The 26,752-nt window shown below is 33.0% G+C and overlaps 1 protein-coding gene across 5 annotated transcripts in view; it reads left to right on the top strand.

Moving 5' to 3' along the window:
* The window catches only part of RIMS1 (regulating synaptic membrane exocytosis 1), a 502,863-nt gene that overhangs the window by 324,964 nt on the left and 151,147 nt on the right, over window positions 1-26,752 (top strand). For all 5 annotated transcript variants that reach the window (XM_011957025.1, XM_011957027.1, XM_011957028.1 and 2 more), the window contains 10 exons: window positions 2,726-2,793; window positions 4,558-4,668; window positions 6,788-6,887; window positions 11,337-11,460; window positions 14,835-14,881; window positions 17,208-17,320; window positions 19,803-19,933; window positions 20,414-20,585; window positions 20,708-20,861; window positions 22,244-22,315. In XM_011957025.1, the coding sequence (XP_011812415.1) occupies window positions 2,726-2,793; window positions 4,558-4,668; window positions 6,788-6,887; window positions 11,337-11,460; window positions 14,835-14,881; window positions 17,208-17,320; window positions 19,803-19,933; window positions 20,414-20,585; window positions 20,708-20,861; window positions 22,244-22,315 (1,092 nt within the window). The remainder of the gene's footprint in view (window positions 1-2,725; window positions 2,794-4,557; window positions 4,669-6,787; window positions 6,888-11,336; window positions 11,461-14,834; window positions 14,882-17,207; window positions 17,321-19,802; window positions 19,934-20,413; window positions 20,586-20,707; window positions 20,862-22,243; window positions 22,316-26,752) is intronic.

The following is a 26,752-nucleotide window of genomic DNA, read 5'->3' as shown; positions in this document are numbered from 1 at the left end:
TCACCATGGTATGTGTCCATGTGTCAATTCTTACCTTGTCTCAACTTAAAAACCTGTTCTTAGAACTCAGTTGGCTTTTTGTGTATGCAGTGTGTAAAAACATTTAATAAACATATTTTGTTCAATGTTTCGTTTAGTTCCAACTCACATCCTGCTATAGAGAACTCAAAAAAGTAAAAGACGAAAATATTTTAAGAGGTTCAGCAAATACCTGGGAAGGATAATTCTGAATCTTGGTCTGTGAAATTTACTTTTTTTTTTTTAATGGAAATCTATTCTATTACTATCTAGGAAGAACAATCTCTTTTTGAAGGTGACCACATATATGTATTTGAAATGGCTATTCATTACTGTGAGTTGCTGAGAGCCAATCTTAGAATTGGTTTGAATTCCATCTTTCATTATTATTCATTATAATGATATTAAAAATACGCTGCATATTACTTCTAGAGATAGTCAGGAAGTTCAAATTTTCTAATACTTCAAGGCTTTGGGACAGATAAGGTTTCCTTTACTATGTGCACATTCACTTGGTCAAATAGAGCTGTCATGTAAATTGCTAAATAGATATTTAGTATTTGAAATTAGAGGAATGAAATTAAAGTAAGTAAAACTTACTTTTACTAAGTATATTAACATACACATGTGTATTATTTTGAAGGGATTTTTGTTTACTTGGCATTGATTGATCTTATTGAAATCCATTGTGCTTTAACACTAGACATCATAAGATACACAATTCTAAATTATAGAGATAGAGATACATGTTTATGCCTTGTTACATACTCTAATAATAATGACCTGGGTTTAGAAAACACTAGGTCTCTTTATAGAAAATTCATGTGTAATTTAGCTGACTTTTATTTCTGCCTTGATAGTTGTGTGTTTATTAAGTTTAATAACCTACTTTTCACAAGGTATAGTATAAAAATTTTTAAATCCTTCACAAAAAATGATTTTCAAAATTACAACACTTCATTGAACTTGGCTAGTTACGAACTTGAGACATTTCCATAGACACAAGCAGCTGACATATTTCCTGATTCTAAATTAATGGTAATAGTGAATTAGTTCCTTGGGGATTCCATTGGCTGTTAGGACCAAGGTGCTTTTGTATTGACTCCACAAGCAAATACCGTGAATTTACCATTTTGCAGCTATGCCATCTGGCAGTCAATATCTTTAATCAACTATTACAAAAATAATCAAGGAAAATGTTTTGTGTTAATGAAATACTAGATTCTGAATATTTTAGGAGCATGTTTTGTTGAGTGTTGCTTATTCCGTTAATAATAGTGAAATCTGAGTTATAAAGACCAATTAAGAGTGCTTAGAAGTTCAGTAATATCTTTCAAACAGTAATTACAGGGATAGAAGAAACAAATGTAGTTTACAACTAAGTATTTAGATTTTAGATTTTATTTTCCAGTCTTTAAACAAAAATGTTATATTTTAATCGGTAATGATAAAAACTATTAGAAGCCATTCAGAATATGAAGGAGGTGTAATTGTATACTAATATATATACAAATATTATATGCTAAAATAATGAATGTGTTTTTTACATTTACATTTGTTGGCAATATTTAGTAGATAGCTACAAAACTATGTATGACCAAAGTTGGAAAAAGCAAAATTTGTTAAGCTGCAATATCTGTAGCATCCATTTTATTACAGGATACTGTAAGAGTCCTGGCTGCTTACTGGAATCGTCTGACAGACTATGTGTAATATTTATCCAGTACCAAACCAATTAAATTAGATTCTCCATTCAACATCATTATTCTGCAAAGCTTCTACTATATCATAGAATAGCACTGCTTGATAGCACTGTTTTCATAATAAAGTGTGTTGAGTATCACCATTGATTCTTACCCAGAAACATCAGCTTTTGGTCCTTTGCCTGTAAGGAACAATTTTTTGCAGATTGAGTATTCACCATATATATATATTCACCATATATATATACACATATATATATATGGTGGTTCAACTCCATGTTTCACTCATATTAGATTTATAATATTAATAGATTCACTTAGGATAATATAAGTGAGACAAGGGGTTGAACCACCATATGAGAAATTGGGGCATGAACGAGAGAAGAATCCTGAGGAGTAGTTTTCAAGACCTAAGTCAGGTTATTGAGGGACACAATGAACTTTTGTTTTCTTGAAGTGTTTAGGATGAATTTTTGTCGTTTTTTTAAATTTCAAAGACTTCTTAAAGTAGCTTTTAATTTAATGATCAATTTTTCTTTTTTGGGGAAATATAATTCTCTTTCTCTGCAAGTATCTCAGTGTTTCTATTAATTTATCACAGAATTTCAAGATGAGTCAGCATTCAGGAAGTCATTAGGCATTTTTACTAAGTTTCTGAAATTATAGGATAGAGTTTTGCAAATTTCAATAATTACCTTTTGAATAATAACATTTGTGGTAGTAGTAATTTCAATTTTATTAATTTTCTGTACACTTATATGTGTTTCCAGACTGACTTATGAGAGAAAAAGGTAGTCATTCATTGTATGAAGTGCATTTGTAGCATACATTCATTCCAGTGATTCAAGTCACAACCTTTGCAACACAGGTGTGCATCATTCTGCAATGTACATGCTCAAGCTTATGATATTATAACCCTTTACTTTATAGATTGAAGAAGTAAAGCTTAAAGTGATACACTCTTTAACACCATTACACTTTTCATTCTTTTTTCTATTGCACAGGTGATTTGGATTATTATTGGTTGGATCCTGCCACGTGGCACAGCCGGGAGACATCACCTATTAGTTCGGTAAGTTTTCTGGGAAGTGTGTTTGAAGTTTAGGGAATGTGTGTGCTCGTTCATTGTCCTTTGTCTGATATGTGATATCTGCTCCATTATTCATTTGGTAAGGGCAAATATTGATTTCATTTAAGATAGTACAGTTTTGAAGAAAAAAGCAGTTATTACTGAATAATTGTAACAAATTTTAAATTAAGCAAAAAACGATTATTAAATAATGACTGTAAGAAAGATGGAGATGTTTGGTTATGGATATTAACATTAACAAGTCAACATACAGAATCAGTTTCCTTTATATAAGCAGATATATTTTTAAATTTCAATTAATTCCATTTTAGAACCATTTAAAAATGTATACTTATTTGCCAACCACTTTAAGCAACTTTCAGTATAAATTTCTGCTACAAATGAAATATAGTTATAAACCAAGGATGGAGTCCACTGAAATTTCCTCTAGAGTGTCTTTTAACTGAGGAAATTTTATCATGCTACAACCAATAATTTGTGTCTATAGGAAAGAGAGCAAGTTGTTTACTTTTTAAAAGTTTAATAGGCCTTTTCGAGCAGTTTTAAGTTTATAGGAAATTTGAGGAGAAAGTACAGAATTCTCATATACTTCCTTATTCCACCCCTTTCCACCTGTTTACCTGGTTATTAACATCTTGCATTAGTGTGGTCCATTTGTTACAACTGATGAGCAAATATTGATGTATTATTATTGACCAAAGTCCATAGTGTACATTAGGTTCATACTTCATGTTATACATTCTGTGGCTTTTAACACATTTATAATGTCATGTATCCACCATTACAGTATCACACCGAATGGTTTCACTGCTCTAAAAATCCCTGGCACCACTTATTGATCCCTCTCTCCTTTCTTCCCCAGAGTCCTTGACAGCCACTGATCTTTTTACTGTCTCTGTAGTTTTTCCTTTTCCAGAATGTCCCATGGTTAGAATCATACAATTTATAGCCTGTTCAGATTTGCTTCTTTCACTTACCAATATGCATTTAACGTTCTTCCCTGTCGTTTTGTGGCTTGGTAATGCTTTTTGGTTTGTTTGTACCACTGAATAATATTTTTGTCTGGGTATGCCCAGTTTATTTATCAATTCCTTAGGATTTAAAAATATTTTTAGGTTGATATTATAAATGAAAATATTTTTCAATAATGATTTCTAAGTTACTCTGCCAGTTGTTCCTATTATTTCTCTTATATTTTATTTTTTAATTGACACATAATAATTGTACATATTTATGCAGTACATAGTGATGTTTCAGGACATATAATGTATAGTGATGAGATCAGGGTAATTAACATATCCATCCCCTCAAGCATTTATCATTTGTTTGTATTGGGAACATTCAATGTCCTCCTCCTAGCTTTTAAAAACTATATATTATTAACTATAGTCATCCTATAGTGCTGTAGAACACCAGAACTTATTCCTCATATATAGCTGTAATTGTATATTCTTTAACAAATCTCTCCCTATCCTTCCCTTCTCCCTGCCTTTCCAGCCTCTATTATCCTCTATTTTACTTTGTACTACTATGGCATGAACTTTTTTTTAGCTTCCACATGTGAGTGAGAACATGCAGTGTTTAACTTTCATGCAGGAACTAACATGTTCCTGGCTTATTTCACTTAACATAATGTTCTGCAGTTCTATCCCATGTTACCTCTAATGACAAGAGTTCATTCTTTTTATAGCTGAATGCATTCCATTCTGTATATATTACTTTTGAAACTTGTTCATGTTTTAACAGCATCCTGTAACGTGGCAGCCATCTAAAGAGGGGGACCGATTAATTGGACGTGTTATTCTTAACAAGAGAACAACCATGCCCAAAGAATCAGGTGCATTGCTGGGTCTGAAAGTAAGTATGCTGGTTTAAAATGTTTCTTAAAGGGTGAATTACACTATGGTCTGCATTCATCAGAGTTTCTGGCAATGATTTTTAAATGTAATTTTAATATTTTATATAATTTTATTGATATAGCATATAGATGTGTTAGGAAAATTGAATAAAATTTAGGGAAACTAATGTATTTTTTTCTGACTATAAAGTTCAGGATGATTTCTTCCATTAAGATTTAAATGGAAAGTAGCATAGATAATGTGGACTTTTATTGTAACTTGAGCAGCAACATAAACATCATTAAAGGGATCACTTTCTAATTACAAGAATTTTGTAAGAATTTTTTTAAATTAATGTACTTAATAGTGCTCTCTTGTGGATTATTACTGTTAATTACGCCTGTGTGAAATAATTCTGATTACGTCCACTAATGAGTGTGCCACTAAAGAATTGTGGATGAATCTCGACTTTTGGTGATATTCTCTTCATTTTAAATTATATATATTTGAGCCCCTGCATTGGAAGAACTTAAACATAGATTTTAAAATATTCTATAATAAAACTCAGACTTTGATAGTCTTATGGGCATAGATACATATTTCAGATGAGATGGTCAGCTGCAGAGATGCATTTAGGCTATTAGGCTTTGCACAATGGTAAATTGCTTCCCCAAAATGTCATTTTCTTGGCTTGAATCTAGTCTTTATGGTCATAGACCTACATTTTACTACAGATATACAAAAGAGATCAAGATCTGATCAAGATCTGATATTGACAATGGGATATTGTCTTCATATAGAAATAATAATTCAAATGGTACACATGAATTTGAATGATAAAGATAAATGAACTTTAATGTAAACTGTCAAACACTTGCTGTTTAATACTAAGTGGGGAAGACCTGGCACCTGTCTTCTAAGTATATGCATTATTTATGGTGCCCTTTTATTGTTAGGTCATTTTAAGACAGGGCTGTTTAATCTTTTAGCTTCCCTGAGCAACATTGGAAGAAGAAAAATTGTCTTGGGTCACACATAAAGTACATCAACACTAACAATAGCTGATGAGCTGAAAAAAAAAACCTCATAATGTTTTAAGGAAGTTTACAAGTTTGTATTGGACCATGTTCAAAGCCATCCTGGGCCGCTTGTGGCCCACTGACAGCGGGTTGGACAAGCTTGCTTTTAAGAAATCAGTACAGACTAGGTGCAGTGGCTCATGTCTTTAATCTCAACACTTTGAGAGGCAAAGGTGAGAGAGTCACTTGAGCCCAGGAGTTTGGAACCAGCCTGGTCAACATAGTGAGACCCCTTCTCTACAAAATTAAAATAAAAAAATTAGCTGACTGTAGTGCCTCCACATGCCTGTAGTCCCAGCTATTTGGGAGCCTGAGGTGAGAGCATCACTTGAACCTGGGAGTTCATGGCTGTAGCCATCTATGATCATGTCAGCGCACTCCTCTGTGGGTGATAGAGTGAGGCCTTGTCTCAAAAAAAAAGAGAGAGAGAAGAAAGAGAAAGAGAGAGAGAGAGGAAGGAAGGAAGGGAGAGAGGGGAGGGGAGAGGGGAGGGGAGGGGAGAGAAAGAAATCTGTACATGAAAAGAAAGAAAGAAATCAGTACACAAACTTCCTTAGGACACATAGTCATCTCAAATATGAGATGTTTTCTTTTCAAAACTGTTCTCCCAGCTATTTAATCAAAAATGTAAGTGAAGCGCTGGTGGCTCACACCTGTGATCTCAACACTTTGGGAGACCAAGGCAGGAGGACCACTTGAGCCCAGGAGTTCAAGATCAGCCTGGGCAACATAGCAAGACCTTGTCTCTACAAATAATTTTAAAAATTAGCTGGGCGTGGTGGTGTATGCCTGTGGTCTAGGCTACTTGGTAGGCAGAATTTGAAGGATCTCTTGAGCCTGGGAGGTCGAGGCTGCAGTGAGCTGTGATCATGCCACTGCATTCCAGCCTGGGTGACAGAGCAAGATCCCATCTCAAAAACAAAAAATGTGTTTCACTTCATTAATGTTTCTACATGCAATTTCAAGTACATCATAAAAGAATGTAGGATTAATTCTTCAAACTAATAAGCTTATGCTTTGGTATGAGTCTTGGGAACTTATAAATTTGTAATTATCCAGGTTGTTGGAGGAAAGATGACTGACTTAGGACGACTTGGTGCTTTCATCACCAAAGTAAAGAAGGGTAGCCTAGCAGATGTAGTTGGACACCTAAGAGCAGGTAAAGTTTCCTTTTTTAATATTTAAACAGTGTTTTCTCCATACATGAACATGAGTTGATGGTTTTCAATTTGGGGTTAGTTTTATACATACATACATATATGTATGTATGTATGTATCAATGAAGTCACTAAATTTTAATGCACGAATACAAATTTTTTTCCTGATATGAATATTTACCAATTGCAATAGTAAGTAACTCTACATCAGCAGCAATCTGGAGAGTAAGGGTAGGAATCTTCTTTATTTATATAAAAATAAAAAGATGTAAAATATAGAGGAATTACTCATTTTTGTAGATGACATCATAATATTGCTTCAAAACTTGAAATCTGAAACAATTTATCTTTGTGAAAAAAATTTATATCACTATTTAGTTATTTAGTTTATATTTTAAGCTACAGTAATTGCCAAATTTTTCAGAGTGGTCCTAAAACACTTATTCAGGAGCAGTGTTTTTAGTAAAACATAATCATTATAACATTTCTTACACAGATTGTATAATAAAATATTAGTTAATTTAAAAGTGACATATACTGTACTCATGCAGATGTGCTGCCTCTTGGTATTTAGAAATTGATTTTTGTTGCCCTATAACTGAACATGGCACAATGGAATTATTTAATATATGTTAATGGATCATATATTAAATAGTAACACATTTTAAAATCTGTTTTTGGTAAATTGTTAACTTTTCATTTTTGTTAAAATCACATTAAAATATTTCTTCCAGTTGACTTTACTGCAGAGCTTAGTAGAAATATTTTTGTTAGATGGCTGTTTATGTATTTGCCAGACAACTGTAAAGGAAACACAGTTGGCTGAGCTGTAGAATTAAAGATTAATAACCCATAACAGACTACATTTCCAGGTGATATTCTTAACTTTTAAACTTTAAGTTAGTGATTCCTGAAAACTTTGGCAAAATATTATAGGACTCTTAAAGACTTTTCAGTGTGTTTGTTTACCAGGATATCAGTTCAAAATCATTTTAGTTTTTTTTTTTTTTAATTTGACAAGGACTTGCTGTGCAGGTATATAGGAAGAAAACTCCATACAGATGGATTTTTCTCCATCTGCTATATGACTTTGAATATGTAAAAAAATATGTTACACTGTTATTTCTTATGAAGTACCAGTTATGATTCAGTAGGAAAATAACTCATTCAGGGTTGACTGTGTCAGTAAACTGAGTATGTGTTTGTCTATTGACTCAAAAATAAGCCTCAGGAAGTCTGAGAATCCCTTGTTGACTAATGTAAGATAACTTTAACTACAGAAACCTGAGTTTGCAGACCACATTATGAACATTATATACACATTATAAACACATTATTACGTCTTAATAGGAAGTTACTTAGGAAGTAAAAGAAGAGGAGTGTTCTATATAAAATATCTGTTAATGATTCATTTCATTTGTTTAACACCCTTATGAGCCAAGAGCCCGAGAAACTTAAATCTGAAATGTTAAAAGGTCAGCTTAACTATAAAGCAGACAAGTGTACTTTTCATTCTAAGCAATTTATGTATTTGAAGAAAGTAAAGTGATTTTACAGACTCAATCATATATCCTATTTGATTTACATTCTAATTTAGGAACTGACTAAATATTTGCATATTTGCAAATAGAATTATTTGCATATAAACATCTTTAGCCTATAAAACTACGGTGCAGTTTTTTAAAAATCAATGTGACTTTTATTTAACATTTGCAATCTTGCTTTAATCTTGCAATATCTTTATCTAGTACTGCCCCGCTTCAAGTCTGTGCACTGTACTGCTACTTCATTTAACCTTGTAAAATACAAAAATGACACTGACACTCTCTTTATTATGAAGATCCTTCAGTGTTTCCTAGTTATCATTTGTTCAAGTCAAAGCTCTGTAGCCTTGTCCTCTACTAAGACTTTCAACTGTCCGGGATGTTGGTCCACCTGTAGGTTCCTGTCAGGCTGTTTCCCACCTAGAAGACATGGTCAATGACTCTTGTCTACCTAGTTTTCTACTCCTCCTGTTGAAGGCCTTTCCATCCTTCACAATTCATCTGAAATTGCCTTAATTCTAAAGTGGTTCCTAATATCTCACCTGGAACAATAGCTAATTACTATGTTCCTGGCACCACTTGACTCTATTTCTGGTCCTCAAATGAACTTCTATTGTTGCATATAAAATACTTTATTAAAGTTATTTGTTTCTGTATCATTTCTTCATGACCAAATTTAAAGACTGATAAAATGTCATTTTCATCTTTCTACCCTCATTGTCTACATCCCTGCTTGATTATCCACACATAAATAATGTAAAAAAAATTCTGCATTCTGGCTTAGGAATTATTAATCTGTAAATAAATAAGCATATATATTAAGTTAATTTGATATTAAAAGTTATGTGTCCAGGTTGCTGCTTATGAAAAGGACAATTTTAAAATGCAATGCTTTTGCAAACTGCTGATTGCAACTTATTATTGGGTAGTAAAATCAATTTAATCGTTTGTACCTACCACTTTAAAAAATTGAAGTAGAACATAATAAAATAGAAAAATCGGGGTAAGTATTGTTTTGCAAATTTTTTAATGTATATATATGTATGTACTCATATAATATGAATATATATACACACACACACACATATATAGTGTTTATATTTTATGTGTACAGGACCATGATGTCAACTTTGTTTCTTTTCTTGGCCAAAAAATTTTGAAAGCACTCTTGATATATTGTAAATTTGTAATTACCATTTTTCTTTTCTTTTCTTTTTTTTTTTTTTTTTTTTTACAGTGAAGTATGTTCATTGCCTATTTGAAAAGCTTTTCTAGGTAACAGCTTAGGGCAGTCTATTAGAATTGGTGGCCGGGCACCGTGACTCACACCTGTAATCCCAGCACTTTGGGAGGCTGAGGCGGATGCATCACCTGAGTTCAGGAGACGTGGCCAGCCTGGCCAACATGATGAAACACCGTCTCTACTAAAAATACAAAACTTAGCTGGGCATGGTGGTGCATGCTTGTAATCCTAGCTACTCAGGAGGTTGAGGCAGGAGGAGTGCTTGAACCTGGGAGGCGGAGGTTGCAGTGAGTCGAATCGCGCCACTGCACTCCAGCCTGGGCAACAAGAGTGAAACTCTGTCTCAAAAAAAAAAAAAAAAAGAAAGAAAGAATTGGTGATTACCCTAGTAATCCAAACCAAAGCAGCGTCATGTACTTTTCACATATTTGCTTTTTACTCTTCAGTGAGCAAACAACTGGAAAATATAATTACTTTAAAGTAATACTAGCGAAGCAATTTTCCTACTTTTATTTAAAAAATTCTAGCTACACATTGAAAAGATTTTATGCTTATACTTGGCTGTAAAATGTATACTGATGATATTGACCCAGTATGTCAACACAAATTTACTTTGCTCATAAAATGTTCTAGATACTGAGAACAACAAAATAAGCATAAACATCAACAAATTAAGACACCTCAGTGCATCACTGAGGTGGGAATATTTCAGCTGAGACTACCATTTTGAATTGAAGGGTCTAAGGCAGAGAACCATTTAGTACTTACAACTTCTTAAATATTTATGAAAATAAATACTTTCTTTTCACGTGACCTATGGTGTGAAAACCCTAGTTAAAATAACAACTATAAGTTGTTAGCCTGTATTTTTTTAACGCAACATCTTTTAGCTCCCATTGATTAATCTTAGAATATTTAACAAACTACTACGTACTATATTAAGGTTTTGTTACTTTAAAGTGTTTTCTGCTTGTACTTTAATGTTCACAATATAGATTATGTATAGTATATATGTGTTTTGAACATCTGGAAGTGGGTTAACTGTCATGCAACAGTTTTACATCTGCTTGCTTTGTAATTTTGCCATAGCTACCTGCGTTAACTGATGGGTGTGAATTCAAATCCTTTCATGCATTTTTATTCTGTTGTGCATCTGGTGAAGACATTGAAGCATGACTTGTAATTGGGAAATTCATGCTAACAAATATTAATTGCTCTTTCTTCCAAAAATAAAACAGGATTTATGCACAGTTTAATAAGAATCTTTCAAAAATAGAGCCGCCTACATTTATTATATGGAGGGCATGCTGCTAATTATGATTTTTTAATGTTTCCAAATAGGCTGTGCTAATTCCATCCCATAGCATGAGATTATTTTTATATGATTTCTGGTATATCTCAAAAGACAAAGGTAGTTTTGTATTGTACTGTTTCCAGTCACCAGTAATATTCTGGGGGAAAAAAAAGAAAAACAAAGAAAAGAAAAAGTGTTTAGAAGAACCATTTAGCTGACATTATATGGCAATCAATTTGCTTTTGAAAGCAGAGCCTAGACAATTAAACTATTTGTATATGTTTTGCATTTCTTTGTTAAAAAAGAGAAAAGATACGAAAAATAAACAGAATATATAAGGTAAAAAAATACCCTTTTTTTTAAATTCAAGGGGATGAAGTTCTAGAATGGAATGGTAAACCCCTGCCGGGAGCTACAAATGAAGAAGTTTACAACATTATTTTAGAATCAAAATCAGAACCTCAAGTTGAAATTATTGTTTCAAGGCCTATTGGGTAAGGCTAAAAAAACTTACTTCTTAAGTTTAGTAAATTACATGTATTAGTAGGGTTTTAAAAAGAATTTTATACATTCATACAGTACATGTTAACATGGATAGTTTTTTCATCAATTATGGGCATACATTTTTAGATCATTGAAAATTTCTTAATTTTTTAACTGGAATACTGAGTTTACTTCACTACATTTTAGAAGCTCCACACTTTAATAATTGTAATATCAAAAAATATCAATATGTACTTTTTGCAAGTGAAATATAAAGTAAAATTTTCTTTTAATGACTGATATATTTAAGTAATTCTAATTTAATAAGTAGTATTTCCTTTAAGGGAGACATTAACAAACTCCTTGTGTTATTTAAAATATTAATGATTTCATATGTCTACATGAACTTTTTTTTATTCTACTAAATAATAGAATATTTTTTTCTGTCTCTTTACCCATGAGTAATTTCAACTTTTATTTAAAATCAAGCGAGAAGTATTAAATATTTTAACATTTTAATTGGTCATAATGATATTTTTAAAACCTCAATTTTCTGTACAATTTAATTATATATAGCCAGTGGGATATTTTCTATGTATGTATATAGATTTCCCCATATCATTACCTTTTTTTGGCAAACCCACATGGTCTAAAATAAATATTCATTTTGCCAGTCTGTAATTTTTAAAGACATTTTGAACTGTTTTATTATACTTGGCTTAATGTTTGAATGTATTCTTGGAAATGATTCTTTTTTTCCCTATTCTCCAAAATATAATACAGCCATTACTTCAAGGCTTTTTATGTTGAAAAATTGCTAACCTTTAATTTGTATTGGCCTCTCGAATATATGTCAATGCAAAACATACAAGAAGATATAATTATCATAATTCTCAAAGAATGAAAATGTATGATCATATATCAAATAATATTAATATATAAAACTCTAAAATAAAGACAAGCTTTTAACCAATTTTAACTGGTGATTATTAAGAGTGAACACTGAAGACATTTGCAAAAGTGTTGTACATTTCCATGTAGACTTTTAAAATAACAATACTATGATTTATGCTAGTTTTACATGACGTATGTTCTAGTGCTGAGGTAAATATAAGGCTGGAAAAGAGGTAAGTAAATTGGAAAATGAATCAAAAGTGTGAAAGCTAAAGTTTAGAATCAAGCATTGTGCACTTGCCAAATACTTTCAAATATATAGTGGTTTAAAAGTAAACAACTAAAACAGAACTGATTCATGGTGACTTAAAAAAGTAACAGGCAATTAAAGTAGACTGGAATAATGTTATTTTTACTTTTTATGAAAATTAAGAAGTAATCATCTGCACAACCAAATTCTAAACACATTATAGATTATAGAATTGAAAGGAATATGGAATACAAAAATTATAATTTATAGATTATATAGAAGTCAAAGGATGTGGAATACAAAGATCATAATTGAATCAGAATCAAAGGTGATATCAACTTTCTAATAAATACGTTATTAGAATCCTAGAAAAATAATTTTAGCTACTTCTTTTTTTTTTTTTTTTTTTAAAGACATGGTCTTGCTCTGTTACCCAGGCTGGAGAGCTGTGTTTTAACAATAATATTTAATGTAGTTCTGTTTAGCAACTATAATTAAAGGAAAAAGAAAATATTTATTCATAATTTAGTGGCATAGTGATTTCAGAAATCATTCTAAATATAACTTGCAAGCACATTGATCAGTACACACTAAGAGGCATCAGCCATCTTGAGGTATTGACGTTTTTTGTGAACCCACCAAATACAGTAACTTTGACCTTTATGCTTCTAATTGTTCCCTAACTGGTAGATAGAACTAATAAAGAATTCCACTGGATATGAAAAACATCCAGTGGAAATTTATGCCTGAAAATATTACTGAAGCAATTAGCATGAATAAATTTTAACTAAAAGTCACTTGGACATATTTTCAACAACTTTGCCACCATTCTTTTTTCACAGACATGTAAATTCCAAAGTTTATACCTGGCTTGAGAGTTTCAAATTCTGATTCCATAATGGACTATGAGGCTGATTTTTTAAGAAGTCATACTATCTAAAAATTGACTGTTCCTTGATTTTTTTACAATTTACTTTTATTTGCTTGCATTAATTTAGAAGAAAGTAGCAGAATATAGTTTTTTGTGTGTTTTAGGTATCATAAATTAGTCTCTTAATTATAAATTCATTCAAATGATTTTATCTAAATGTATAGTCATACAAAAATATATAATAAAATGTATAAAATATACAACATAGGCCGAATTGTCATTTTTAAGAAGTATAAATTATAGTTGGTTATGAGAATTACTTTGCACAAAATAGTCAAAATGACAACTCCAGAGAACAAACAGGGAAAACTCTTTTTGTTTTCATTCCCCCAAAAAGTGAAAAAAAAAAGTGAAGTTAGGTCATAAGGTAAGCGGTTAGAAATTCTTAAAAAATATGCCGATAATGTTGTTGGGACTAGCTAACTCCAGTCTGCTTTAATATGTCATGTTAATACTTGCATATTGTTAATCTTCTTAAATTGATATTAAAACATCTTTGGAAAGTGAGAAGTAATATAATCCTATGCAGTATAATACCTAAGCCAAGGTAATCTAGGGTTCTTAAGGGCACAGTGGGTAATGGATCAAGTTGAGACTATAGTACATACATTTCTTCAGAGTAATTTGTCAGTGTGGCAGGAATGGGTGGTCTCACAAGTCACTTTCAAACCATATAGTAAATAGCCATATATTTAGCTAACTTCAGTATAGAGATATGGATCTCTATAAAGGGTATATATGTGTATATGTATTATATATTCACATATATAAAATAATTTGGCTTTTCTGTTGCAAGCTTGAACCATTTTTACTTTCCAAAGCAACTCATCCTTTTCATTTAACTTTGCCCATGATATTCACCATACCTTTTTTTATTGAGATGTTCCCATCCCTTTCACTCAGTAAACTCTTTCAGATGTGTTTGTAAAGCATATTACTGATTTGTAAAATTTGTGTCATTTTGATTTCCTAGAATTGAAAGAAAGTATTACCTTTAACATTTTTTATTTCCAAACCTGCTGTTTTGGTAGTAAAAATATTGTGGTGATTTTAACCACAATATTAGTCTGATTGTTGTCATGTTAAAGTATTTTGCTCTTAAATATATAAAAACTTTTTTATTGCAGTTTTTTTTTGTGTGTGGTGTTTGACATTCATGCACATTAGTAGTTGCCTTAATAGTAACTCCTATTCATTTCCACACCTGTAAAGACCCAGCAGGATTTTTCACATCACATAAAATGGGCGATGATTGCCTCAGGCAGGGTCATTTAGCTAATGGGATTTTCACCATATCCTGTTTCTTTTAGTGACATTCCCCGGATTCCTGAGAGCTCCCACCCTCCACTGGAGTCCAGTGAGTATAAGATTTCTTTGTTATTATAAAAGTATTGAACTAATTGAAAGTAAAGATTTCTAATTTTCTTTAGTTATTTGATATAATGAATTAGGATTCATATACTAAGGATGTCTCCATTGGTACTAGATGTTGGCAATAATGCCAATAACTGGAAATCCAAAGAAGTTCTACTTTAAGATTTTTCTTCCTCTACTTTTTTGTGTGGTTTAAAAAAAAAAAATCTTTACTGGGAATACCCTTCAGCATCATAACAGTCAGGACCCTTACAGAGCTTAATATATCAGGAATAGTTCTATTTACATAAACATTTATTGTGATACTGGATTATTCAGTTTGATTGCTAAGCAGCTCAGTCTCAAGAGCAGCCTAGTGAAGAAACTAGGTAGGCACTTTAACAAGTAATTGTATTACCAAATAACTGTCTTGCTCATCCCTGTGAAGAGACCACCAAACAGGCTTTGTGTGAGCAATAAAGCTTTTGAATCACCTGGGTGCAGGCAGGCTGAGTCCGAAAAGAGAGTCAGCGAAGGGACATAAGGGTGAGGCCGTTTTATAGGATTTGGGTAGGTAAAGGAAAATTCCAGTCAAAGTGGGGTTGTTCTCTGGCGGACAGGAGTGGGAGTCACAAGGTGCTCAGTGGGGGAGCTTTTTGAATCAGGATAAGCCAGGAAAAGGAATTTCACAAGATAATGTCATCAATTAAGGCAAGGACCTACCATTTTCACTTCTTTTGTGGTGGAATGTCATCAGTTAGGGCAGGGGCAGGGCGTTTTCACTTCTTTTGTGATTTTTCAGTTACTTCAGGCCATCTGGGTGTATATACCTGCAAGTCACAGGGGATGTGATGGCTTGGCTTGGGCCCAGAGGCCTGACAATAACAAAGTGTGTGGATTATGTTTGGAAATGAATGGGTAGAGTAAACTTTACTAAACATAATGGGTCAAGGGATTGTGAAACCAGAGGGTTGAAAGAGTTATCTGTATGGGAATTAAAGTCATTTCTGTATGAGAGAAGATGATATTGTGTGCAATAAAGTATAGAAAATTAAGTTTTCAGTGATAATGCAGAAGTGACCCAAATATTTTCTTTGCAATGGGTGGGAATTAAGTTAATACTTGGACTTGATTCCCCAGGTGTTCTTACAGATCCCAGGTTATAGAAGTATAGAATAAAAGGTGATTTAGGGGGAAACCAGTGATAGAGATTAGAAGGGAGAAGAAAATATGAAAGTAGGATAAACAAGGAAACAGACACTAGGCTAGGTTATCATCTAAAATGCATACCATCATGTTCTGCTAGAGGTGTACCCAGTTTTGGCTTTGAGCTTTCTGGTGACCAATACAAAGAGGAAGTGGGACTAATTGCATAATTTATATTATTGATACGATTAAAAAATACACTGATTGCCATAATATTACAAACAAGCATTATTAGAAATAACAACATTCCTGTTGTGAGACTCAAGGAAATGTATTTTAAATATATCTGGGAAAATACACACAGTAACAATTTTATAGAGTTGTTTTTTATCACTAAGTTTTTGGAGGGCACAAAATATGACATGAGAATTAATTTGTAGTTATAGAAAAAAATGTGTGGATTGCACATACTCAGGCAATGCTTCATAAACAGTATCTCTCAATGAAGCATTGGCTAAGTTTGAATGGTGGTGAGTTCAAGGTTATACTTTCTGGATCAATAGCCTTCTATAAACACTCGATATTGCTCTATGTGTCAGGGTATACTTGAACAGTGAAGAACTCCACCAAGTGGCCGAGAGGAGACCCAGCCTCCTCAGTGTGAAGTTGAAGCAAATCACTAGTTGTGAATTACTTGAAGTAGCATTTTCAGAGGTTCAAGATACTCATTTATAAGATCAAAACTAAGATAGATGGTATATCTGATTTTAAAACAATGACGAAATCTGGTTTAGGTGAGGTTCATAAATTATATTATGTATGCATTCGTTTTAATTTCTGAGTAAGAACATTAGGCAAGATAATTAGTGTTAACAGGCACTATCTTCCTTATCGCTGAAGCAGACCTTTACCCATATGTGAAGTCATACAAGAGTCTGTGCAATACCATGCACTCCAGAAATGTAGATCAATTCCTTCCAATTGAAATAAGCACAACACTTCGTTATATCATTCTTAATATTTCTTAAATAGACAATTAACTGAAGATAAAATCTACCCCATTAAAAGTAGGTTCTGTTATCAGTGGTAGTAATTATGGTTTTATGCAAATAAAGATGCATTTAACATTTTATTAAAAATATTTTTTCTACACTTGCAAATATTACTTTTTTTTCTGATTTTAGGTTCAAGTTCCTTTGAATCTCAGAAGATGGAAAGGCCTTCCATTTCTGTTATTTCTCCAACAAGTCCTGGAGCTCTAAAAGATGCCCCACAAGTCTTACCAGGGCAACTTTCTGTATGTATTTTTTGTACATGTTGGAGACTGTTAGTATTTGCATACACTGTCTGAGTCTGTCTTTAAATATGTTCCCCATATGTAATATGCAATACATAGTCATTTAACACCATAATCTACTTCATTAGTTTTTCATGCATTTTTTAATTATTCCTTTATTCACATATTTATTCAGAAATACTTACTGAGTGCTTGCAATGTGCCAGATACTCTGAACATTAATTGATGAATGGTAACATAAGTAAATATTCATATTTTTGGTGTGCTATGTAAAAGTTTCTAAGGTAAATAATTGTTTACACATAATATTAGGAGTTGATGCCCCATTTATGTAACAACCTTATGAGCCTAGAGCCTGAAGAGCCTAAATTGGAAATATTCTTTTTAACTTCCTAAGGCATTTGGCAACACTCTTCGTTGCCACTGAAAGCTCTCTGAAAAAGCTACCATTTTCTCACTATTGCCTTATTATGTGACCTGGGGAAACCTGGAGTGAAGAAACTAGGGTTAAGTATAATGAAGAGCCATATATTTGTAGATTATGATGGAAAATGTTATGTTGATATTATAATTTAAGGACTTCAGACTATTTGTTTCAAATTGTTATACAGAAAATGACCTTTTGCTCCTCTGATAATGTGTGGATTTCTGTGGTCTGCCTTTGTGGTTTTCTCTTGGTTTTAATGAGACAGAGAAGATGAATATAAGCTTATTGCTCTAGGGCTTTTATGGTTTTAACTTTTATTTTTAGTATATTGAATATCTTTGTAATACTCTTTGGGTTTATCTGCCCTGCCATCTTTTTCTTCAGTGTATGTGTAAATCTCTCATATTCTCCACATATTTTAAAAGAGGATGGAAACCTATTCTGGTTCTGTGAAAACCACATCTTAGGTATCAATTGGGAATCAGACAGATCCAGGTTTGAATTCTTTTTTTTTTTGGAGACGGAGTCTCGCTCTGTCGCCTGGGCTGGAGTGCAGTGGCCGGATCTCAGCTCACTGCAAGCTCCGCCTCCCGGGTTTACGCCATTCTCCTGCCTCAGCCTCCCAGTAGCTGGGACTACAGGCGCCCGCCACCTCGCCCGGCTAGTTTTTTTGTATTTTTTAGTAGAGACGGGGTTTCACCGTGTTAGCCAGGATGGTCTCGATCTCCTGACCTCGTGATCCGCCCGTCTCGGCCTCCCAAAGTGCTGGGATTACAGGCTTGAGCCACCGCGCCCGGCCCAGGTTTGAATTCTTAATCTGTTCCTTACCATGAAAAGCTAATCCTATGTTAAATTAGTTTATTTTGTTATGATGACTCTCAGATATGTTCTAACATATACCCATTAACAGCATATGCTTACTCAAACATAAAATGAAAAGTAACTTCTAAATTAAAGGAAAAAAAATTAAAGGTGATGACATTGTTAAAGTGTCATCACCACTGCCAGGGCAGATGCTGTAATGACTGATAAAATCCAATTCTTGTGAGTTTGACAGGATTTTAGTATGTTACTCCCCCAGTATTCTTTGGTCTACTGTCATGAGATCTTGGTTAATAGAAATATCATTTGGCCTTCTTGTAGTTTGAAGATATCGTTTGTGTATTGTATCCTTTGTTTTTTCCTCCTTCTCTCATGAAAAATACATGTAATAGGTTAATTCTAAAAATTAAATGAGAGCTTGGTGCAGTGGCTCAGGCCTTTAATCCTAGCACTTTGAGAGGCTGAAGAGTTCAAGACCAGCCTGGGTAAACATAGCACGATCCCCAATTCTACAAAAAATTTTAAAAAATGGCCAGACATCATGGTGCACACCTGTGGTTCCAGCTACATGGGAGGCTGAACTGGGAGGATTGCTGGTTCCAGGAGTTTGAGGCTGTGTAGTGAGCTATGATTACGCCACTGCATTCCAGCCTGTGACAGAGTGAGACTATGTCTCCAAAAAATAAAAAAATAAGTGAGAAAAAATACCAGGAAATACTTAGCAGTGCCTGTGTAAAATAGGCCCACAGTAAATATGTTTTATGATCTCTTCTAATTCTTTGTATGTCTTATTCCTAATATCCAAACTCTTTTTTTTTTATTTTAACTACCTGTGACACCAGAAAAAGCATTTAGTCATGCTATAATCATTTAGACACATATAATCCTCAAACTCTTATTTTTAACATTTAAGAACAATAGTAATGATTTTATATCTCCCTCTTCCCTTAGTTTTTTGGAAAATTTATTATTAGTTTTATTTTATAAAATGATATGTGAGAGTATGCAGTAACACTGAAGGCCTGCCAGTTGTAAGTTATGTTTAAAGTACTCAAAGAGCAAAGTAAAGTTCTGTGTGTTTATGCTTTCAAATTGGTATGTTTTTAGAAATATCTGTTTTGCATTATATTGTAATTCAAAATTTCCTCCTTTAAATATAACTTTAATTTTGTTTTCATAAAATTTTAATGCCTCATGATTTTTACAAATAATTTCTTTCCTCATTGCTTCTAGGTGAAACTGTGGTATGATAAAGTGGGACACCAGCTGATTGTAAATGTTCTGCAAGCAACAGATCTACCTGCTAGAGTAGATGGGCGTCCTCGAAATCCCTATGTAAAAATGTATTTTCTTCCAGATAGAAGGTAGTGAATAATTTTAGAAAAAGAGAAAAATCCTAAAATCTATACTAATAGAAAAGGTAGAATTTTCTCTTTTGGGATATTTTTTAAAAACATAATAGCTAATTCTTTCTAAGGAGATAAAAGTACATTATCTCTGAAAAAGGAAGTCCCTCAAGCCTTGTGTTGGAAATATTTGAAAATAATCTGCCAATTAAAAAAAAAATCTATTACCTTGTTTATAGACATATTAGTCTTTGATAGCAACACATCATTTAGAATGATAGCGACACGTTAGAACCTTTGTATGTGTCCCTATAATTACAACTACTGCTTATATTGTAATTGAAGTTATAATATTATTAAGCTCTATTATCTTTTTATAGACTTTCAATGAGTTATAAGTTAAAAATAATATAAATATCAATGGCAGTTTTACATGTAACTACAGTAGATGGCAGCACATACTTGCTTTTTCATTTACCAAACATACTTATTTTTCAGTGATAAAAGTAAAAGGAGGACCAAAACAGTAAAGAAAATACTAGAACCAAAATGGAATCAAACTTTTGTCTATTCACATGTACATCGTAGAGATTTTAGAGAACGAATGTTAGAAATAACTGTGTGGGACCAACCCAGAGTGCAAGAAGAAGAAAGTGAATTTCTTGGAGAGGTGATGTATATTTTAAAAACTCAAGTCAAATAGTTAATAAAGTTTTGTGATATTTATTACGATTGCCATTACATTATGTTTTGATAAAGGTACTTGATTTAATTTGAGAATTACCCTCTCAGATCCTCATAGAATTGGAGACAGCGCTTTTAGACGATGAACCGCATTGGTATAAACTTCAGACACATGATGAGTCTTCACTACCTCTGCCTCAGCCATCACCTTTCATGCCAAGGAGACATATTCATGGAGAAAGCTCTAGCAAAAAGCTACAAAGTAGGTTAAGGTTGTTTTAGTTGCCACAAAGTAATTATGCTGTAATGATCTAATTAGTGATTAATAATTCAAGATGTTTTTGTTTTTTAAATGTTTTATTAGAGATCAAAATATTGGAAAATTGTTCATTTTTATGAAGAATCTTGGCAAAACTGTTTCTACATTTTCACAATGAAAATAATATAGCATAGCAGAGTAATTCCAGAGCTGAAAGCCAAAAACCTGTGAATTAAAATTCTTTCACAGGGCCAATTGAGCTGTTGATTATTGACTGATGGAATAATTTATGTCATCATTGGTGGGTTGCTACATGTGAGGTCTTAATAACTTTATAGTTCATAGATTTTTTTTTTTTCCCGAGAGAGTCTCACTCTGTTGCCCAGGCTGGAGTGTGTTAGCATGATCTTGGCTCACTGCAACCTCCGCCTCCCAGGTTTAAGCAATTGTCCTGCCTCAGCCACCAGAGTAGCTAGGATTACAGTCGCGCACCACCACGTCCGTCTAATTTATTTTTGTGTATTTAGTAGAGACGGGGTTTCACCATGTTGCCCAAGCCTGGTCTTGAACTCCTGACCTCATGATCCACCCCACTCGGCCTCCCAGAGTGCTGGGATTGCAGGCGAGAGCCACCATGCCCAGCCAGTTCATAAATATTTTAATAGCTTTTCATAAGAAATGTTGTTTAAAATATTAGAATGTATGTTAGTTACGATTCATCTAGTGATTGGGAAAAGCTACTTTTTTCTGTACTTATCGAGTAATTTTGGAGTCATAGCTACATTTCTAAGTTAACAACTGAAAGACACCTCATTTTGGTAATCTGAAACTAAATTATTTTTCTCACGTAATTAAATATTTCGTGTTGATATTTCCCTGATTAGTAATTTCCTCAAAGTCAATGTTTAGTGAAGTATAATGACTAACTTGGGGAGCTAAACATAAGTATTTTATAAAGGGCCCTGATTTTTTTTATAAAACAGGATGAATAGAGCTCCAGCCAAGAAATGTCTCTGAACCTTTCCACTCAGCCCTATCCTCTCTGAACTGCAGAGGAAAGCACTTCATTGTGTAGGAAGTAATGTACTGTATATACTGTGCTGCAGGCTTTTTGTATAATGTTTTAATTAAAGAATCTGAAAATCTTACTCGGTAAAGTCCCCTTGTTTCTATAGGTCTTTGGTGTAATGAGGAGAAAATACTGATAAAATGTTATCCTTAGAGAACAAGCATTTCTTTTAAAATTAGCTCAGTGTGTACTGTATTAGTCTTCATAAGTTTTCAGTAGTAATGTAATTTACTTTTTTAAAAAAGTTTGACAATGTCCTTTACATTTCATAAACCAACCAGACACAGAGGTATCTGTTTGCCTTACTGTTGTGCAGGATCTCAGCGGATCAGTGATAGTGACATCTCAGATTATGAGGTTGATGATGGTATTGGCGTAGTTCCTCCAGGTGCGTGAGTGAAGAGCATGGCTCTGCTTCACTGTGCTGCTTTGCTTGTTTTCTCTGTCAGCTTCCAGACCTCTTTAGGATACTAAACTGAAGATTTGTATCGCAGAGAAATCAGTATTATATTATTCCATGGTGACCTACATTTCAAATTATTATTATTATTTTATTTTATTTTACTTTATTTTATTTTATTTTTAGACAGAGTCTCACTCTGTCACCCAGGCTGGAGTGCAGTGGCCTGATTTCAGTTCACTGCAAGCTCTGCCTCCCGGGTTCATGCCATCCTCCTGCCTCAGTCTCCCTTGTATCTGGGACTACAGGCACCTGCCACCACACCCAGCTAATTTTTTGTATTTTTAGTAGAGACAGGGTTTCACCATGTTAGTCAGGATGGTCTCGATCTCCTGACCTCGTGATCCACCCGCTTTGGCCTCCCAAAGTGCTGGGATTACAGGCGTGAGCCACCGTGCCTGGCCACATTTCAAATTATTAAGAAAGTTTTAAATGTAGTAGTCTCTGCTAATTAGCATTCCCACTTATTTTAGTGAGGTTCTTCCATAGAAACATGGCTAACTAGGTGAAACAAATCATTATTTCACAATGCTCTGAGCATAAGTGAAAATATGAATTTTATCTTGAAAAGATGGGGTTATTAAATAAAAATTCCGTTGTTCTATGTTTTATATTGCATTTCTATGATTTTTCTTCCACCATTTCTGAACATAATGTAGCCTTCCATGGAATATACTGAGAAAAGTGCATGGCCAGGTTTAAAATTGCATGTGTGGCCTGGCTATAACTTTTAAAGCTTTTGTGATGTATTCCCCACTGATTGTACCTAGAATATGTGTATATGTTTTAAAACAGTAATATGTTTAAGAAAGATGAAGTATTCATTTGAAGTGAACATCTTTTTGTCATTGTGTAAGTTAGTAAGACTTTTGTGATGTTGTACGTTTTAAATGTTTCTCATCTGACTTTTGTCAGAGAAGTGTGTAAAATCAAGTGATAAAGACTTACTTTCTTGGCACTAATTCTATACTTTTTAAAAATTTACTAATGAGAGGAGAAGTAAATATTCAAATAAGAAGAAATGAAAGAGACAGTCTTAAAATGTATAAATATGAATTTTAAAGGCAGTTTTTAAAGACAATATTGAAATGTGTGCCCTTCATTTATGTAATTTCTCAGATGGTAGTGTACTTAATTTGAGGGCAATAGTTTTGCTCAAATTGATAAGTTCTACTATACTAACTTCACAGTTTGGAGAGATGCATACAACTTCATTAAAACTGGGAGAAAATTATGGAGAGTTCTCTAAACTCGTTTCATTTGTTCTCTATAATTCAGAGAAAATATAGTAGGTATGTATGTATTTAAGACAGAGTCTCATTCTGTCGCTAGGCTGGAGTGTAATGGCATGATCTTGGCTCACTGAGACCTCCATCTCCCAGGTTCAGGTGATACTCCTGCCTCAGCCTCCCCAGTAGCTGGGACTACAGGCGTGCACCACCATGTCCAGCTAATTTTTATATTTTTAGTAGAGACTGGATTTCACCTTGTTGGCCAGGATGGTCTCTTGATCTCTTGACCTCGTGATCTGCCCACCTCGGCCTCCCAAAGTGCTGGGATTACAGGTGTGAGCCACCATGCGCAGCCAAAAATGTAGTATTTAATCACTGTGTGAAAGTAGAAAATATTGTTAAAATAATAAATCTAGTGCTGTGAAAATCTATATACTTATATATTAATCTTTAATGTCAGTGTATTAGTGAGAGATTTAGATCATACTGAAGAGCATTTCATTTTTGCTTTCTGTTTTTATTTCTTAGAAGGCCATAATAATTACACACATTCTCAACAAAGAAGTTCACACAAAATGTAACATCATATTAGTTTGTCATTAAGTTGAAAGAGTAAAGTGATTATACATTTAAATTAATTTGGGATATTCAAATAGGAATTAGATTATTCCTGGTGGAAAAATCATCACCTCTAACAAGAATCTTTACTATTAATCAGCCTTAATGTTGTCATTACCAGTTTATCTAAATAGAATTTACTTCAGTGAGTGGTTCCCAATTTTTGTTCACCTGAAATTTCATATTTTTTGTTATGAGACAGGACAGTGAATGAAATAAATGGCCAATTAAATAAATGCTCACACAAATGATGAGTTTCTTCTTCTTTCTCTGAGAGAGCAACATGGATAACATCTTGTGAGAAGTCAAAGTGAGTTATGGAATCCACCAGAGATGGGATTAGTGCTTAAGTACCAGCAAGGAGCACTGAATTCTAAATATACCTATATTCCATACTGAAATATACCATGTCCCTCAAAGTGTTTACCAACATGCATAATCTCTGTTATACAGAAGCAGTATTTTTCAAATAATATTTTTCATTTTTATTTAGCATTTTAAAATGTAATGAGTCAAACTTTAATAGAATGTGACTAGTAACTTATAAAACCGATAAGTAATATTTTATGTTTCAAAGATCTCCTCATAAATTAAAGGAGATCATGTAATTCATTAATATTTTCAGATACACTCTTCATTGATCGATTGTGATTATGCGGTAGTATCTGTATGGCAAATATAACTAGTCACATAGTAATATACAATACGTTTTAAGTGAAGAGGAAAGATGAGTCAGTAAAATAAGGACAAGAAGCTAAAATAAAGTGAGGTGATAAGTTAGCACAGTGCAGTCCTATGTACTTTTAAATGCTGGTTACAAATTTGCTTCTGTATTTCCTAGCATCCAATATGAAGAAAAAATTTGTTTAGATATGGAAGTCGTCTTCTATATATGTTTAATGTACTCAAGGAAGTTCCTGGTTGTATATTATCTAGAGAAGCTCAAAAGCTCTATACAAAATGTTCTATAGCCGAAACTTAAACTTCCTAATGCCTTGGCTTTTCTAGAACACGAAATTCTCTGTTTTTGTTTCATATGCTTACTATCTTTTTCCGGTTAGGGAAATATAGCAGCTTTTCAGCAGTTGAGACTGCCAGAGCCACATTTTATTAACTTTGTAGTTATAGCCTTATTGTTATTTAAAGTAAATAATTTTAGCTGATTAAAAAGAATAAAAATGACCATATACAGAATGCCCTCATCTGAGGTGAGGAATCTAGCAACTTCAACCAGAAAATGAGAAAAAATAATCTCTAATCTCTAACTCTGAGTCAACTAAAACATTGGGATTACCACAAAATAGTTTCATCCTAGCCGGGCACGGTGGCTCATGCCTGTAATCCCAGCACTTTGGGAGGCCAAGGTGGGCAGATCACAAGGTCAGGAGTTCCAGACCAGCCTGGCAAATATGGTGAAACCCCGTCTCTACTAAAAATACAAAAATTAGCTGGGCCTGGTGGCGCACACCTATAATCCCATCTATTTGGGAGGCTAAGGCAGGAGCATCACTTGAACACGGGAGGCAGAGATTGCAGTGAGCCAAGATCATCCAGCCTGGGTGGACAGCGAGATTCCGTCTGGGAAAAAAAAAAAAAAGTTTGATCCCAGTCATGGTTCTGAAGATAAAGTGCATGTTGTCAACCATAAATTAAACATCATATGAAGAAAATAAAATTTTTTGTAAAAAGCAGCTATAAATTTAAAAAGCAAAGAACTTTTTCTTTGTAAATTGCAAAGAACTATAAATGCATATTTATTTGAGATCATTTACTATAGAGTCAAATATTAAAACTTTGATTATTATAGCGTATGTTATATTCAAAATGACATTGAGTCACCAAAATAGTACACATTGCCTTCAGTGTAGTTTCTCTTTATGAATTCAGAACTTTCTAAGTTACATTGAAAGTTGTTAATATATTAAAAGTTTTAAGATTTCACTTGTTTCCTTAAAGTCCCTTCTTAATAGGATAAAAGAGACATTAATTTCTATATAAACACAAAGAATCCAAGAAACAAATTAATTATATATCTTTAACAGCAAGATGCCAAAATTCTCTAAAATTTATTCTGTAATAATTAATTTTACAAAATTGATTTATATACCTTGAATATGCACTTAAATCTCGAAATAGGGCTCATAAGTCAATATTGGCCTTCCATAATTATTGTATAATTGATACCAAATGGTAACTAAAAATGTTTAAGTAATTCAGACTATGGATTAATTGTCTTTAAAAAACAGTCACTGTTTTTTTTTTACAATGAGCTATGTATTAATAGTGTATGCACTACATGCTAACTTGGTGGGTCTCTTTCTAGCCTTAATATTATAATTTCTAGCCTTAAAATTACAATATAATATTACATCTGAATAACAGACTTTTTACACAAAATAGCTTAGTTGGTATTTTGATAAGATAAAAAATTAAAGTATTTGAAATTATAAATTATACCATTTATGATTATTAAACATATGTTTTTACAGAATGACAAAATGGTTGTATTTATTTG

This window comes from Colobus angolensis, unplaced genomic scaffold, assembly GCF_000951035.1.
Source record: "Colobus angolensis palliatus isolate OR3802 unplaced genomic scaffold, Cang.pa_1.0 Scaffold431, whole genome shotgun sequence".
Lineage (NCBI taxonomy): Eukaryota > Metazoa > Chordata > Mammalia > Primates > Cercopithecidae > Colobus > Colobus angolensis.
This window is presented reverse-complemented; position numbering and strand designations above follow the sequence as displayed.